Source organism: Epinephelus moara, chromosome 13 (genome assembly GCF_006386435.1).
Source record: "Epinephelus moara isolate mb chromosome 13, YSFRI_EMoa_1.0, whole genome shotgun sequence".
Classification (NCBI taxonomy): domain Eukaryota; kingdom Metazoa; phylum Chordata; class Actinopteri; order Perciformes; family Serranidae; genus Epinephelus; species Epinephelus moara.
In genome coordinates this window covers 19,581,131-19,599,220 of record NC_065518.1, presented here as the reverse complement: position 1 = coordinate 19,599,220, position 18,090 = coordinate 19,581,131, and the positions used below count along the sequence as shown (strand labels likewise).

At 42.9% G+C, this 18,090-nt stretch overlaps 1 protein-coding gene across 1 annotated transcript in view; it reads left to right on the top strand.

Annotated features, from left to right (window-relative positions):
- Positions 1–3,729: 3,729 nt before the first annotated feature.
- LOC126400242 (IgGFc-binding protein) overlaps positions 3,730–18,090 on the top strand; it is a 40,532-nt gene continuing 26,171 nt past the window's right edge. The window contains 21 exon segments of the mRNA XM_050060804.1: positions 3,730–3,772; positions 3,891–3,917; positions 4,752–4,867; positions 5,105–5,383; positions 5,490–5,585; positions 5,723–5,888; positions 6,407–6,807; positions 6,903–7,479; positions 7,572–8,155; positions 8,392–8,938; positions 9,023–9,621; positions 9,779–9,933; positions 10,080–10,480; positions 10,658–10,854; positions 14,504–14,899; positions 15,011–15,294; positions 15,466–15,743; positions 15,855–15,974; positions 16,745–16,929; positions 17,049–17,209; positions 17,763–18,014. Coding sequence (XP_049916761.1) covers positions 3,730–3,772; positions 3,891–3,917; positions 4,752–4,867; positions 5,105–5,383; positions 5,490–5,585; positions 5,723–5,888; positions 6,407–6,807; positions 6,903–7,479; positions 7,572–8,155; positions 8,392–8,938; positions 9,023–9,621; positions 9,779–9,933; positions 10,080–10,480; positions 10,658–10,854; positions 14,504–14,899; positions 15,011–15,294; positions 15,466–15,743; positions 15,855–15,974; positions 16,745–16,929; positions 17,049–17,209; positions 17,763–18,014 — 5,864 coding nt within the window.

The window sequence follows — 18,090 nt, the reverse complement described above, 5'->3', positions numbered from 1 at the left end:
CTGAGCATTTTACACATTCTTTGTATTGTGTGGTTTTGCCAGTAAGCCACGGCTTCATCTTTTAGAGTGACATACTGATACACGCCCACTTGAGATATTTTCATAAGTAACGCCAGGAAACTAATTGTCCCTGCTTGGGTGTGGCTGTAACTCTAAATTTCATGAAATCTGTTCCACTGACAAATATACACATAATGTATTTCAGTCTCTTTTAAATTAAATTCTTCTGTGGAGAGCACTCCAATTACATAAACGATTTTAACAATCTGTCCTATATACATTTGTCTGTAAGTCTATAAATTAATCACTTTGAGGGATGCCCTTTAAATTTTTGGTGACATCCATATCTAGTTCCTTTCAAGTTTTTGATGCACTTCATGTAATGTGTGTTTTAAATAGCCTCAGCTCATTAATTGCACTATATACATTATCTTGTTTTGCCTTGCCTATTTATAAAAGTGAGTAACTAAACTGACCATACTCACATTCAATTCACGTTTGTATAATTAATGTATAGGCTAAATAGAAAGAAGAACAGAACATACCCTGATAAGTTATACTTCGCAACACTACACTTACATTTTCACAGTAACTTAAAAGATTCTCAGATGAACAGCTTCTCCGCCAGTTTTTACTCAGTCACTGTATCACTGATGTGCGTGTTCTGAAAACAAGTAGGCCAACAACGCTTCAACTTCAACAGAAACAAAATTGAAACATAACAACAGGGCGTTGAAACAGAGTCTTTAAACCTATAAAGAGTTTGTCAGTAACTTCCAAAACACTCTATTACCATTTCCAAAGATCTGCTCCCCCCATGGTTAAAGGAACATTTTGCTGATTTTAAACCAGCTTTGTATCGTAACAATGTGGGTAGTATGTGTAAATGTTCTGTGGTAAACCTCCCTCCATGTTAACAGCACCCTGTTCTTCCTGCTCGTCTCCCAGCTCAGATCTGCCAGATGATACTAAAACTACAGATGGTTACTCTAAATTTCCAAATGTCCCCCACCAAAGACACAAAAAGTATAACGGTGGATAGAGAGAGAAGCGCACCACTTTTTTTCTCTCTCTCTCTCAAACTCAGACCAAACTCTGATCAAACTGTAAAACTCGGCAGTGCTGATGAAACAGGCATTGCCATTAGCAATCCTAAGTGCTATATTGTAGGCAGCTGGACTTGCTTGAGTTTCTTAAAGATGTTTCACCTCTCATCCAAGAGGCTTCTTCGGTTCTAACAGCCTGGTGTGGAGACACAGGCTTTAAATTCTGTGGGTGTGAAACCTTACAGAGACTTTCAACCGTTAGAACTGAAGAAGCCTCTTGGATGAGAGGTGAAACGTCTTAAAGAAACTCAAGCAAGTCTAGTGGTGATATAGCACTTAGGATTACCATGACCTGAATGACTGAGAACCTTTACCAAAATGTCATCAGAAACATATTTTAGTGCACTGTTTAGCTGTAATAAGAGAAGTTGGAAATATGGAGTGGGTGCAGTAATGTTTCCTGTATTGTAAAATCTGAGGCTGAAAAAAAAATGAGATCAAACAGTAAAACTAAGCAGTGCTGATTAAACAGACCTTTTTAGAAAACAGTATGACGGTTTTTGGTGGGCGGGGCTTAGCTGAAGGCAAAACAATTCTCCACAGACATTAGCTAGTGCTAGCTAGCAAGTTCTGTTGGTTTGTTTTAGACAATGGAGGAAGATGATGCGAGTGGTGCATTAAGAAATACTTATTCCAAGTGTCGGAGTGCACTCTGGCACAAACTGGACCGTTCATAAATTTGGAGCACTGTCAGAATGTACCGTTCAGTTATCCAGAGCACCACACTCTTTGAGTGGCAGAGTGCACTCTAGGCACTGTCTGGGGAGACAGAGCAGCAGGAGCTGAACAGAGTGAATGTGTGATTAACTTAACCGTTCGTTAATCCATGTAGAAATATAACGCTCTGTTTCTTTGACCAACAGGGCTCTCATTTCAGCGTAGAGCGTCAGACTGAATTTATGAACGCACCATGTGAGGTCACTCATTCTGCGGGACCATGAGTGTTACTTGAATAAGTAAACACTGACCAACCGACCCATGTGCTCTCACTCAGGAGATGGATGAGTTGACAAGATTGCTGAAAGTGGGATGGCCGTATGGTTAGGTTTAGATAACTACAGCCATAGTTGGGAAAAGATAGCCCTCACCATTAAAAAAAAGGGGGGTTGAGTGCAAATGTTACCACTAAATAAATACAGCCCATGATAACTGTTCATGTTCTGCAGTTTATCCAGATCAACAGGGTTATTGCCTCTGGAAAGCATCATTTTTAGAACAAATCTGTCGATGCTGGGAACGCCACAAAAGAAATTCCATTGACCCGCATTGTACAGGGGTGAAGGCAGAAATCTAAGAGATAAGTATCTCAAAACATGGGTAAATAAAACAAAAACTAACTAGCTCTCACGAAAGATATGTGGCAAAGTGTCTTCTTTTGTTACATAGGCAAACTAACCTTTTGAGCAGTTTTTGAGATCTCCTGCAAAGGGACTGAAAACAGAACTTAATTTATTACCCCATAGTGGTCCTCAGGGTTAGGGATTTTGTCCCGTTTTTGTCGAAGTAGTAGGTTAGTTTGTTTTGCTACAATGGTGACCAATATTGTTTTGAGACATGCTCATGAATACACCTTCAGGACGCTTAAATGGCTTTCTAAAAACATGCTCTAAGTACTAAAGCCTTTTGGTACTTACTTAGTGCATCTACTTTTTGTTTCTGCTTTACACAGTCTGATAGTCATCTTAATACACAAAGGCGTGCTTGGTTTACTTGTTATGAGGAAGCAATAAGATTTGATCCATCCGATACAGCTGTAACTGGTCAAACAACAGACTTATGGAACTGTGCCAACTTTTGCAGTATAAAGCCTTGTTGCAGCGCTGCAATCTCACATAGATGAGAGGTGTAAGAACAAAAGAAGTGCATATAAACAGGTAATTATTTATCTTATATAAATATGACATTATTTTCAAACTACTTGCTAAATAATGATGGCATTTCTTGCAAAAATTGTGCTGATATCTGAGTGAACTATGGAAAAAAAACTTAATTGAGAATTTTAATTTTATTGGAGACAACAGCAAACATTAATTAAATTTTATGATGCCATGTTTCAATTTCACAGACATCTTCATCTGACACTGTCAGAATGATAATTCAATCACCATCATTACCTCAGACACATATTTGATGTTTACTGTTGTGTTTGCTTGCCAGCTTTTGGGATATAAGTCATGTAATATATTAACATATTAAGGAAAAATCATAGCTAATTCAGCTGAGCCAAAGAACAAGTGATTTGTTTTTCTGTGCATGTCTGGATCTGGGTGCAAATCGATAATTTCTCAATACTGCAAGGTTTGGCTTTTTTTTTCTTTTTTACATTTGTGATATTTTCTTAGAAATTATTGCACCTAAAGTATATGAATAAAAAACATTATGTGCTTGTAAATATAATGTGTAATTGAGATTTTATTGTATTTCTGGATCAATATGAATTTAAATTTCATATTTTTTGCTCCTAAAACCATATAACAAAATTTCATTCTTAGTGGGGTATGCAGTCCCTGAGTGCTTTCTCGTGTTTCTGCCGTATTTATTGTTGTTGGCGTTTGTCTTTTTTTTTCTTTTGGAATTAATTCATTATGTTTGTTCAGCAGGTTTGAATTATGAGCTTTTGAGAATGGCAAGTCAAATCATACTGCCTGTGCTGCTTTTGGGGTTGATAAGTAAGTATTAAATTAAATCATATTCAATCAAATTCACTTTAAGTCACCAACTGACTTTCGTTTACTGATGTTAGCAGACTTTGATTTTCATCAAATTATCTTTATGCATTTGATTTCATAGGTACCGTGACTCCTCAGACAGGTAAGTTGAAGCTTGAAAATCCTGTCATTTGTTCATACTCTCAACAGGCTAGACATACAATCATGCCAAAATCATAGCTCAAAGTGGTTATTTCAGGAGTAAACCCATGAGTAACTTTGAACAAAAAATGTTAGTTGCAGCTTTGTCAAGCCAAATTTCCAATTAGTTGTCTCTTAATGTTTAGAAATATATTTAGTTCACATGAAGATTCACATACAATAAGCAAATGTGGAAAATAACCAGGTATAATAACTATAATCTAACAACAGACAAACTAAAGTATCATACATAAGTTCTGTTCTATTAGAACACAATTTACATCCCGTCCAAGTGTTTCGTTCATATGACACAAGAAAACCTAAGGGTGTGGAGGTTGGGTGAGTACTACTCTGTGACACCAGAAGCAATGGTTTGCTTTGATTGCTACACTTAACAAGTTACATATCAAACTGAACAGCAGTGTTTTACTGCCCCCCTCTGGTTGCACCTGAGATGTGGTACAAAGTGCACTCTGCTGCACCTGTAACTAGGCCAACAGTGATGTCATGGTTTACTGACACACTATTAAGTACAAAGTAGTCAAAACAAGATCATAAGTTAGTGTTAAATTGCTTTTTAAATTAGAGCTTCTTTTTTCTTACGACCATAAAACACAAATAACACAAAAGGCACATGTTTGTACATAAGATCAAACATGGATATTATTGGTTAGGTGTGGTGACCTACAAATACTAAAAACATGCAACATTTGCCATTATGGCATTTCCCAATAAGGTCAATATGGATGGGCATTCTGTTTTTACTTAAAAATGTGACATCTTTTGTTCTTTCTAGGAGGCCTCTACCAAATTACTGGAACAAGAAGCTCACGATCAGATGATGGAAGCTCTCCTCGAATCCTCCTCCAACGACCTTTTGCGTATTTCGGCCGGCAGTATAATCACATTTATGTACGTATAAATTATTTTAGCAAACTATGAAATATATATTTTTTGACAACAGGTTTAGAATATCACCTGCTACACAAAAACTGTGTTGTAAATGTAGAAAGAAATACTATAGTTATTTGTAGTCAACATATTGTTATATTGTTATATTGCTAATATGGTTCTAAAATACTGTAGCAAATATGTTGATCCTTGATAACGTGACTGTCAACTAATTCTTAAGAACTGGTTTGTTTACAGGTAAATCACAATGGACACTTGACCTTTAACTCGCCATATAGTAGTTACACACCTCGAAGGTTTCCATTGCATGGATCCAGAGACATAATCGCTCCTTTCTGGACAGATTTAGACAACAGAGGAAATGGTCAGATCTACTACAACCAATACACCAGCGGCAGTATCCTCCAGCAAGCTACACGGGACATCAATGGGTACTTCCCGGGGCTGAACTTCAATGCCAACTGGGTCTTTGTTGCGACATGGTATGAGGTGGCCTACTATCCAACCACTGGAACAGTAAGTCATTTTGTTCTTAACAGGGTAATACCTATGATGTACAGTATATGTGTATTTTACCAACTACTAGGCTTACTATAAAATCCACAACTAACTTTTCTTTCAGCGAACAACAGTCCAAGCAGTCTTGATCTCTGGTGGCCCTTACTCATTTGTGCTGATGAACTATGGGATAATAGCCTCAACAGGTCGCAATGTACAGGTTAGAACCATTAAAACGGTGTATTACAGAACTTGTTTTTAAGTTTCCATGCCTTATTAAATCTAAATTCAGTTATGGCAATGTACAAATACAAAACATGTAAAAAATTATTTAATCTATGTGGCATGTATTTTCAGGCTGGATATGACACAATTCACTCAGCTCACCATCTCTCCATCCCTGGATCATTCTCCAGCAGTGCAACAGGCACTAACTCAAATTTCCGCCGGAGCAGCAATGTCAACGTGCCTGGTCGCTGGGCTTACCGGTTAGACCAAGGATCAAGAGGCTGCACTTTCAATGGTAAAACCAGAACCAGAAGGTGGTCACCATCGGTACTCTTTACAGTGATGTCCATATTTGACAGATACTAGAGGGTCTGACAATAATGCTGTGCTCTTTGCTGACCTATTGAATAATGTTTTATATGCTGCACACAGTATATTGTGCACTGAACAGCTAATACATGAGAAAATGGTAACATGTTCATCTATTGCAAGTAAAAAAAAATTCATATCTTTAAGTTTATAAATTTGTGATTTGCATTGGCATGCCAAAGCACTTCTCAAGAGTCAAATGTTTACGACATTTCAGGGTTGTATAAGGTCAAGACACTGACCATGACAATGCTGCATGCCTGATTCAAGGTGGCTAAGGACCTTTCTTGTATGTCATTCTCCTCTCCATCCCCTCCATTTCTTTTCCTCACTCTACTGTTTGCTATAAAAACAAAGGAAAAATGTCCCCCAAAAACTGGTAATACAGTGTACAAGTTGAAGTCAAAGCCACTCAAGTAACCTTTCTTTTTAATTTCTTAAAAGGTGAACCCTTGCAGTTGGGCGACTCATTCTGGAGTGACAGTACCTGTGTACAGAAGTGCACCTGCACCTCAACAGGTGTGCAGTGTCACAGCGAACCCTGCACCTTTTCCCAAGTCTGCCGACCTGATGCCTTTCAGTTCTCCTGCCAGACGGTGCAGAGAGGCACCTGCAGAATAAGTGGCGATCCACATTACTACACCTTCGATAACAGAGTGTTTCACTTCCAGGGCACCTGCACCTATGTTCTCTCTGAGCCATGTGGTCGTGGGTTGCCTTACTATAGAGTAGAGGGCAAAAACGAGCATCGGGGCAGCACTCATGTTTCCTGGACACGACTGGTCAAAGTGTATGTCTATAATGAAACCATCGAGCTTGTCAAGGGACGTCGTGGTCAGGCCAAGGTTAGTAATAAGAACTGAGTAACCGATTACTGGAATATTTTTGTATTTAGTTCGTATTTTTAAAACTATGTCTTTGCTTACTGTTATGTTTACAGGTTAATGGAAACTTTGCAGCCACTCCCATCTCCCTTAGCAATGGCAAGGTCCAGGTTTATGAGTCAGGTTTCTCTGTGGTCGTCAGTACTGTCTTTGGCTTGGAGGTGTCTTATGACGTCAACCACTATGTCACAATCAATGTGCCCTACACTTACCAGAATGCAACATGCGGCCTGTGTGGAAACTTCAACAATCATCCTGAGGATGACTTTCGAACCCGCCAAGGCTTGCTTGTGAGCTCTGATGTGGTTTTTGCCAACAGCTGGCGAGCACCAGGAGATGATGAGGCTGGTTGTGGGGTCCGATGCGCAGGTCTGCACTGTGCTGCCTGCAGCGAGGCTCAGACAGCTTTATACAGCAACAGTGCCCACTGCGGTATCCTCCAGAGCACTTCTGGACCTTTTGCTGGTTGCCATCAACGACTTCCCCCTCAGGCCTTTGTGGAGAGTTGTGTGTTTGATCTGTGTGTGGGAGGAGGGTACCAACCCATTCTGTGCCAAGCACTAAGTGCTTATGCAAGTCAGTGTCAACAGAACAGTATACAGCTGCCAAGCTGGAGGAGAGAAGGCTTCTGTGGTATGTCTGTCCATCAATCAACATTATTTCAAATAATTCTATCTGGTAAAATGTCCATTACGTAAAGATCAATGTTGTTTTGTTTTGTCTAGAAATCCCCTGCCCAGCCAACAGTCACTTTGAGTCCCAAGGCACAGGATGTCCAGCTACCTGCGTCAACCCCAATTCTACCCACAACTGTCCTCTCCCTGCCCAGGAGAGCTGCATCTGCAATTCAGGCTACATTCTCAGTGGTGGGGTCTGCGTCCCTCATTCTGAGTGTGGCTGTAGCTTTGAGGGTCGCTACTACCGGTCTGGAGAAACTGTAATACTAGACGAGGACTGTGGGAGGCGTTGTAGCTGCAGTTTTGGCTCCATGACCTGCCGTTCCCATGCTTGTGGCCCACTTGAGTCTTGCAGGGTAGAGGAGGGGGAAAGAGGATGCACTCCTAACAACTATGGAACATGCTGGATTAGAGGCCCAGGGTCATATCAAACATTTGATGGACTGACATACCAGTATCCTGGAGCGTGTCGACTGACCCTGGCCAAAGTAATGGGACTGTCTAGTCACCCACATTTTGTGGTGACAGCAGAAAAAGTGCCCAGAGGCCAACAGGGATTTTCCAGGGTACTAAAGTTTGAGGCAGAGGGAACACAAATCTCCATTGAAATGACAGATACCAGCAATGTTCAGGTAAGTCACAGATATATTTCAAGATAAATGAGTTGTGACACAAGAGAAAAGTTTTATAAAATAAATAAATATATAATATATATATATATATATATATATATACATATATCTGTCTTGCATGTTGTTGAACAACACATAAAAGTAAACACTTTCTCCAAAAAGAAGTGTTTTGATTAAAACTGAAGAACCTTGTCAATCTATCAAATCTAACACTGGTTGTTTAAATGGCCCTTCAGGTTGATGGTCAACGAATCAGGCTTCCATTCAGCTCAGCGTCTAACCGAATCCAAATCTACCACAGCAGTGTTCACAGTATCATCCTTCGCACCTCCTTTGGTGTAACGGTGCAGACAGTCTGGCCTCACTTTGTGCGTGTCACTGCACCTGTTACCTACAGTGGTTCACTGGGTGGACTCTGCGGCAATTACAATGGTCACCCACATGACGACTTCCGCACACCCAATGGCATTCTGGTCAACAGCTCTCAGGACTTTGGGGACAGTTGGCGAGATGGCTCCCTCGCTGCACACTGTGTGGAAAATGTAAATCATAACCCTAGAACAAATTCTAGTGGGTACTGTGGCATTATTGGCTCACCGCACGGGCCATTTGCCCAGTGTTGGGCCACAGTGGACCCACGTCAGCATGTGGATGCATGTGTGGAGATCATGAGGGCCTCTAGAGATCCAGAATCAACACTATGTGAGGTCCTACGAGATTATGCACTAATGTGTCAACAGAGCGGTGTAGCCCTCGGACACTGGAGGAATGCAACTGGTTGTGGTAAGCACTATGTCCCCTTTGTTGTAAGTGGCTTTGATATAATATTAATGCTTGTGCTGAATGAATACCTTTGTTTATCTCTAGAGCAAAACTGCCCTGTAAACAGCCATTATGATGTCTGTGGAGCGTCTTGTCCCTCCACCTGCCCCAGCCTCTCTTTCCCTTTTGCCTGTAACACTGTGTGCCAGGAGGGTTGCCAGTGTAATGACGGTTTTGTCCTCAATGGCAACCAGTGCGTACTACCAACAGCGTGCGGATGCTATCACCAGGGACGCTATTGGCAAGGTGGAGAACAGTTCTGGAATGGCGAGGAGTGTCAGAGCTTGTGTACCTGTGATGGCACTACTGGGGTAGTCCACTGTATCCCCAACTCATGTGGTCCCCAGGACTCCTGCCGTGTGGTCGAGGGTGAGTTTGGCTGCCATCCCAACCCTCATGGCACCTGCTCTGCCTCTGGAGACCCTCACTACCTCACCTTTGACGGCAAGGCCTATGACTTCCAAGGAACCTGCCGCTATACTCTGGCGACCCTTTGTAATGCCACTGATGGACCCCACCAATTTTCAGTGGAGGCAAAGAATGAGCCGTGGAGAGGGCTGCCAGTTTCAATCACAGCTGAAGTTTTTGTAAATGTATGGGGCTATCAAGTGCATATGTCCAGGGAAAGCCATGGTGTGGTACAGGTGAGTTACAGATTCATAACTACCAAAGACTTTGTCAAATCATTCCTCTCGCTCGACAGTCTACACTGGATTTGGAAGCTATTATATTGAAAAGCACCAGGTAGTTTCAACACAAATACTATTCTATGATTATTCTTTCAATTTTGTTTTTCTAAAGGTGAATGGAGTAACCAACAACTTACCTATTCTCTTGAATGGAAATGTTTCCATCTATTCAAGTGGATCTCGCACATTTGTCAGTGCTGATTTTGGCCTAACTGTAACATACGATGGATCAAGTACAGTATCTATCACTGTACCTCCCAGTTACAGGTATCTCCCATTAACTGTAGCCTATGTTTGAATATTTTAATTTACATTCTGGAAAATAAATATCAGAAATATTTAAAAACATGTAGCTTCAATCTAGCAACTCGTTTTTTGACTCTGGATGTATTCAACTATTTTCATTACTGCAGAGGAAAAACATGTGGCCTTTGTGGAAACTTCAATGGAAATCCAAATGATGAGTTCCACACCCGATCTGGAATGACGGTCACCACTCCAGATGAGTTTGGGACAGCTTGGAAAGTGGAAGGCAACTACTCCTGCAGTGATGGTTGTGGGTCCTCTTGCCCACGATGCACCAATGACCTCCCTGCTAGAGCCCAGTGTGAGGTGATTCAGGCAGCTGACGGCTCCTTCAGCTTCTGCCATGAGCAGGTGGACCCAGCACCATACTTCAATGACTGTGTGTTTGATGTATGTGTGTCAGGACATCGAGGCCAAGATCTCCTGTGTAGGGCCATTGAAGCATACGTCAGTGCCTGTCAGTCTGTTAATGTTCGAATCTACCCTTGGAGACAGAACACCACCTGCAGTAAGTCATCCTGTCAATGTGTTGTTTAACTATTGTACAAACAGCCTAAGAAACAATCAAACATGTTTTCTGAGACACAGTCTCTTGACCTACTGCATCTTTGTACAGGGTTAGTTAACTAACTGAAGTCATTTTTTAACCATCTGACATCCATCATTTCTTTCCTCACTTATAAAGCACTTGACTGTCCAGCAAACAGCCATTATGAGCTGTGTGGTACCGACTGTACCCACACCTGTGCCAGCAGCATTGATGCCACCTGTGAGCAGGGTTGCTCTGAGGGATGTTTCTGCAATGAAGGTTTTCTCAGGAGTGGAACAAGTTGCGTCCCTACGGAAAGCTGTGGATGTCAATATGACGGATTCTACTACAATGTAAGTCTTAAACATGTAAATGAATAAAACACCTGATTTATAAAACTATGCCCAAATAATTAATCAGATAGTCTCCAAGAGTTCAGTCTTTCCACATACAACCATTTCCCTTTGGTCAATGATCATTCAAGCAGCTCTCCTATATCAAAATCAGTATCCTTAACACCTTGACAAGAACATGACAAAAACCTAGAAGAACTATCTGTGAAACCCGTCATGTTGTATCTTGATCCCCCAACTGCAGTAAGCGGCACAAATCATAAGTGGCAGAATACTAGCTGATTGTAGCCTCAGGTTGTGCTTCTCATGCTGTAAATATTTAACATCTGTACCACAAATGAACCCTTTTTAAATCTACTCCCCCATGACACCACAGTTTTTGCCATTTTCTCTTGTTACCATCATTAGGCAATTGTTATTTTTCTTTTTTTTAAATTGTTTTAAATGTAGTAATGTTTTCCCTATTAATTGCCTTGTGTTAGTTTGATTGAGTATAGGCTTGTGCTGGTTTGAAAATTTTCCAACCGGTTTGATTTAAAGCCAAATATTTAACCAAACCGATATATCAAATTATATACCTAATTTTACCACTGGGGGTCGCATTTGAGCTATTTTTCCCAATAAAAGCCCATTATGGGTGTAATGTGCTTCCAATCCACTAGGTGGCGATAATGCTGTATTAACCGTCAATACACACAAGGTTACAAAAGAAGAAGAAGAAAAAACGCATGGCAAGGTGATGAGCCCCTGCATCAAAGCCAACATGACAAGCTGAAATAGCGGCCAAGTAAACTTTAATAGTGGAGAAGGACAGCCCTTTATCTGACAGTTCCTGTAGAAACGTCAATACATCCACCATAGAGCACTGGAAGGCAACTATGTTACGTTCCTGGCACCATACCTCAAATGCACGCCACTTANCTTTATCTGACAGTTCCTGTAGAAACGTCAATACATCCACCATAGAGCACTGGAAGGCGACTATGTTACGTTCCTGGCACCATACCTCAAATGCACGCCACTTATAGGCGTACAAACCTCTGGTTGATGGTGCCCGGGCACTCTGGATTGTCTCCACCACACCAGGGGGCAGACCCAGAGCCATCAGGTTGGACCTCTCAACAGGTAAGCATGCAGCCGCCACAGCTCTGGGCGCGGGTGTAACACCTCTCCTCCCCCCTGGGAAAGGAGGTCCCTGCACAAGGGGAGCTGCCAGGGTCTCTCCACCAGCAGACTGATAATCTCCGCGTACCATGACTTCGTCGGCCACTGTGGAGCCACCAAAATCAGAGTTAGGCTCTGGCGCCGTACTCTCTCTAACACCGGCAGTATCATTTCCGCGGGGGGAAATGCATACAGGAGGGTGTTGGGCCATGGGTGAGCCAGCGCATCCACTCCCAGAGGCGCGTCCCGATCTCTCAGAGAGAAAAACAGAGGGCAGTGAGCATTCTCTTTGGAGGCAAACAGGTCCACCCCCGCTCTCCCAAAATACTCCCAAATCTGACCCACCACTCGTGGATGCAATCTCCACTCGTTCGCCAGCGGACCCCCTCTGGAGAGGAGGTCCGGTCCCAAGTTCAGGTGGCCCGGTATGTGCGTGGCCCTGAGGGACAACAAGTGAATACTGCACCATGTTAACAGAGAGTGAGCCAACTTCAACAGGAGAAGGGACCGAGTCCCCCCCTGCCTGTTTATGTAGGAGACCACTGTTGTGTTGTCCGTCCTGATCAGAACGTTTCGGCCTGTCAGGACTGAACGAAAGTGCTTCACCGCCAAAAAGATGGCAAGCAGCTCCAGATAATTGATGTGGAGCCTGCTTTGCTCCTGTGTCCAGACCCCCCTCACTGCTGCACCGTCGCACAGAGCCCCCCACCCCCTTAGGGAGGCATCTGTGGAGACGACCTTGCGGGAAGTCACCCTCCCGATCGGTGAGCCCACGCGCAGCAGACCGGGTTCTCTCCATGGGAGGAGCGCGGTCATGCAGGCGGGAGTTACCGACACTTTCCTTTGAAGGTGACGCTGAGGGTGCAGACGAAGAGCACGAGACCAGCGCTGAAAACCCCTCATTTTCAGCAGTCCCAGCGGTACTACTGCTATCATGGAGGCCATCATGCCCGCTAGTTGCAAGACCGTGTGGTAGCGCAGTTTGCGTTCCAACTGAAATTGAGCCAGACAGTGCTGAAATGCAGCCAATCTGTGTTCCGAGAGGCGCGCTCTGCCGGAGGCGGTGCATATTTCCAGCCCAAGGAAAGAGCGCGGCTCAGAGGCGGACGAAACCACATCAGCCGTCTCAGAGAGCAGAGGGTCCTGCTTGCTAGCAGCCGCGGAACCGAGGACCTTAAGCACGAAAGCCTCCCGCTTCTCGAGTGTTGTTCGCGGTAGAAGGCGACAGCTATCGCATTTCTCCGGCTCGGCCAACGCGGTGCGCGCGTGGACAACACCGAGACAGACAGGGCAGGCATCGTGTAAGTCCTTACGATTTAAGACGAAGCCGCATCCTTGGGGGCAAGGCTGATGAGCCGACTTCTTCTTAGCCTTCTTAGGGACGGTACTCATCATGCGATATTCCCGTTAGCGTAAATTGGTGGAAAAACTAGCGCCCTGTGGGAAGCTAGGCTAACACCAACAGAACAGTTAAGCTAGTTTTCCGATAGCCGATGAGCTAAATTAGCTGAAAGCTAGTAGGCGTTGCAAGGTGTTCTCTGCGAGGTGAAATGCAAAAGAACTGGGGATGGAGCTGACGACCGGCCTCTTATGCGCGGGCGGGGCCACGCAAAGAGCATGCGTCATCACGCACCATCTGCCTAAGGGCGTGATTAAAGGTGTATTCAGCCAAGGGGGATGAAAGCAAGATATCCCATATACAACTGTGTGTTGTACCGAGTGAATCGACTGAAAGGGAACACTTGTAGGCTCCTCCACTTCATTTAAAAACATACATAAACCTTATTAAGTTGTCATAATGCATGTTACAATGCAAGATAAGTTGAATATAGTCCCTTGACACGCCGCTGATGTGATCTCTTTTAATAAATTTAAATCCCTTCTGAATGACTTGGAGCACTGTGAATACATTGAAACTGGTGTCCCTTATTCCTGATGTCTTTGTCTTGTTTGTTATATAATTTTGGTATACATGCTGTAACTTTCATGTTATTTTCTTGTTTGATAATTTGTTAATATATATATTTAGTGGGCTTTTATTGTTTTCCATGTACTGCAATCAGGACTTCTTTGTAGAGGACAGCATGCTCTCTATGGTTTTCTGTACTAACTTACAACAAAAGTAAGACAAGGAAAGAGGAGACACTTGTTTAAGTTTTTGTTTTTTACTTGTCTCCAGTCTACTGCTACAAAGAGATTTCTTTTGACTTCCTAAATTTCTTTACTTTTCACTTTAGAAAAGCTGCAAGTAACAAGACTGGGTGGCAACTTTCTTAAATACAATGACAAGTTCCAAGCCATGTAGCTATGTACATTTTACAGTGAAAGCTTAGCAAATCACAAAACTACAAACGTGATGCAGAACACAGAACAATGACAATCCCATTATTCCATTCCCTTTTCTTCCTAGAAGCCTTTTTGTGTTTCACTGTAGCATATGTTCAATTTTGTTATTTTTCATGCATCTCTTTTCCTCATGTTGCAGGCTGGTGAATCCTTCTGGACAGAAGGTTGCTCCCAGCGATGTGAGTGCCATGCTCCCAATGACCTGCGCTGTTCTGTTGAGTCTTGCACTCCTACACAAGAGTGCACCATCCAAAATGGCCAGCTGGGCTGTTACGATGCAATGTCTACTTGCACTGTGTGGGGAGACCCACACTACATCACCTATGACGGAGCACTGGCTCATTTCCAGGGAACATGCTCTTACATCATTACCGAGAGCATGAGCCATGGCACCAACGAAACACAGTTTCGTGTAGTCGCAACCAATAACCATCGTGGAAACAACCGTGTGTCTTTTGTGTCAGCAGTGGATATATACCTCACAAATCATCTAGCAAGTGTGCATGTCAGGATTGGACCCAACAAAAGAGTGAAGGTAAACTTTTAATGACTTTCAAGATGAATAGCTGTCTGTATCTGACTGGTGTAAACACAGGTAACAACAAATGTCTCTTGTCCGCCTCTCTCTAATCCCTCACCCCTCCAGGTAAATGGAAGTGAGGTGTCTCTTCCCATCACAGTAGGAACCTTTGCTCAAGCAGAAAGGCAGGGAAGCTACATAGTCGTCAATGCCATTGACTTTATCGTCCAGTTTGACGGCCGGAGTACTCTACTGGTCAGAGTGGGCCAACACTGTCAAAATAGAGTCAGAGGGATGTGTGGAAACTTCAACAGTGATCCTGCAGATGACAAAGTCTTGCCCAATGGTACACTGGCACAAAATGACAACCACTTTGGACACAGCTGGAAGTCACCAACAAGCCAACCAGGGTGAGCTGTTATAAAAAGAATTTGTTAGGGGTATTCCACACACAAACTGAAATACTATCATCAGTGGACAATCTTTCACAACATGAAGAACCATTACATATTACATAAAAATATGTTGTGGCAAAATAAACAATGTCGGTTCAAGAGTTAAACATCTTATGTCTTTTCCAGATGTGGCTCCACGGATGAAGACGGTGGTGATGGATTGAATGACTGTCTCTTTAGGGAAGAATACTCTGAGCTCTGTAGTGTCATCACCAACAGCAGCGGCCCATTCAGTGCCTGTCACCTGCACTCTGACCCCCAGCCATTTTTCACCTCCTGTGTCTATGATCTCTGCCAGTACACTCCAGCCAATGGCATGCTGTGTTCTGCAGTCTCAGCCTACCAGAGAACCTGTGCCGTGTTGGGGTTGAACATCCCAGAGTGGCGCTCTGCCTTGTTGTGTGGTATGTTTGCACTGGACAGAGCAGTTAATGAATAAGAAAATAAATCCTTAGGATAGCAATTTGTCTGACTTGTTTCTTCACTTGTGTAATCCTTCCCCACTGTTTCCATAGCTGAGTCAGACCCCTGTGAACAGCTGGACTGCACGGAGTATGAGTGGTGTGGTCAGAAGGACGGTGTGTACGGCTGCTTCTGTGATGAGCACCACCATCGGCCCAACAATGAGAGCTACAGTGAGCCAACTCCTCTTATCTTTAAAGACTGCTTTTTAGAACACTTTTTTAGATCAAATAAATGATGTCTAAGATAAGTAGTAGACATTGCCTGAGTACAACGGCATTGTTAGTGAAATGTACACCAACACAAGAGGACAGAACAATAGGATACACTCAGGTTTGTGGTTATCATTGTTCTTTTGCAAAAAACAGGTAGAAAATAGTGCCACAGGAATGAGGAATGACGACAGCACATCATCACACCGAACACAGCACTACAGCTGAGCTGTGGGGGCGACATTAAGCTTGATTCAGTTTTTATAGCCTAACATTAGCTTTGTTTTGTTTTTGTTTTTTTCTGGCACCGAAAATACCAAAGACGGAGACTAACTCATCTCGTATTGTGCCTAACTTTAGTGCATCACAACATATCAGGCGTGGACTTAATCTGCAGATGCTCCAGTTAAAAATGAGACCAAACCTTTTCATGGATGTCAGTTTTTGAGCCATGATGAAAGCCAAAATACGGACTGCAACAGACGATAGGGCTTGTTTTGTTGTGTTTCCGTAGTGGTCATTACAATGTCTGTCTAAGTCCTGTGTTTCTATGTTGAGCAACATCCAACTTCACAACTCTATTTTCTGCAGGCTTGTCACTACAACACCTTTCAAAGTACATGTAGTGTAGTCACTTCACCCATTACCAATCTAAAAATATTGATTAGCTGAGATGAGCGTAGCTGTGCTAAAACAAAATAAATATTTTTACCTTTCTCTCTCTTTCATAGACTCATCCATCACTTGTGTCAGTAGTTCAGGCACCATGTCTGTGTCGCGCTGCCAGCTGTTTGAAGCTGGCTTCCACTTCGAGGCCCTCCACCTCCGAGATGACTCCTGCAATGGGACTCTCCAAGACGGACGACTGGTGTTCAACTTCAACAATGATGACCACCTGTGTGGGACACTTCTCAGGGTAGAGTCCATTGACTTTAATGTTGTCAACACAGACTGAAGAAGATTTTAGATATAAGTGTTCTCTAGAAGACATGTTGCAACTACACACTTATACCAATTTGTCATTTCAATTTTAAGAGCAACGGAACCCATTTCATCTATGAGAACACCATCCAGGGCGACGTGGACCCTCATGACGGCCTAATCAGTCGCCAGAGGAGCATTGATCTGCCTTTCTGCTGTGAATACCCTTTGACCCAGGCCCTCTCTATGGCTGTGGGCATCAACCCAGTAGAGAGGTGACAACACCATCTCCCCTACATGCTTTATTTGATTGATTCCTTGACTTAGGCGTTGCTAACTAAATATGAATGATCAGTCCTTTCCATTGTGGACATTTGTCCATAGTGGTGTAATAAGGCAAGCTAGAAGGATTTAGATATTTATGTATTCCAATAACTGTTGAACATTGCTGTATCTACACATTTTTGAGTACTTATCTTCAACAGCAGTAGTGTTCTAGAATGACAGTGGCAATGAGAAAGATTGAAAATAAGTGCCCATGGTTGTTGGAAATTTTGTGAAATTGCCCACCACCAGCACCCTGCACCTTCACTAATAAACCTACCACCAACAATACAAAAAGAAATAAATGGCAGTCTGTCCCTTTTCTTTAAATGTGAATGCATCAGATTCCCAGCAAGACTTTGTCCAGCACATTTAAATTGTATTTAATGCAGAACTGTTAATCTTCAATAATGAGTATTTGTTGAACTTGGAAGTTACCAAAAATCTCTCAATAACCTTCCCTCGCAAGTGTAGTCACATTATGTGATATGTTTTTTTCCGTAGCATTGTGAGGAAGAAGCTTCCATCTGGCCATGGACAGTATCATATGAGAATGATCCCCTACGAGGATCCTGGATTCCACTTCCCCCTGACCAGTAATGGAAACATAGAAATGGAAACTGACCAGAGATTATATGTCGAGGTGCGGACAGAGGGAGTCGATGGAAGGCAGATCTCCACCGTTCTGGACTCTTGTTGGGCCACGCCAGTCAACCTTGCCAGCTACCCTGTCCGCTGGGATCTCATCAGTACAGAGTAAAGGAGCTATTGAAAATGTATCTTGTTTAAGCACACTGATCACTGGTTCTTGACTGCCAATGTCTGAAAAAAA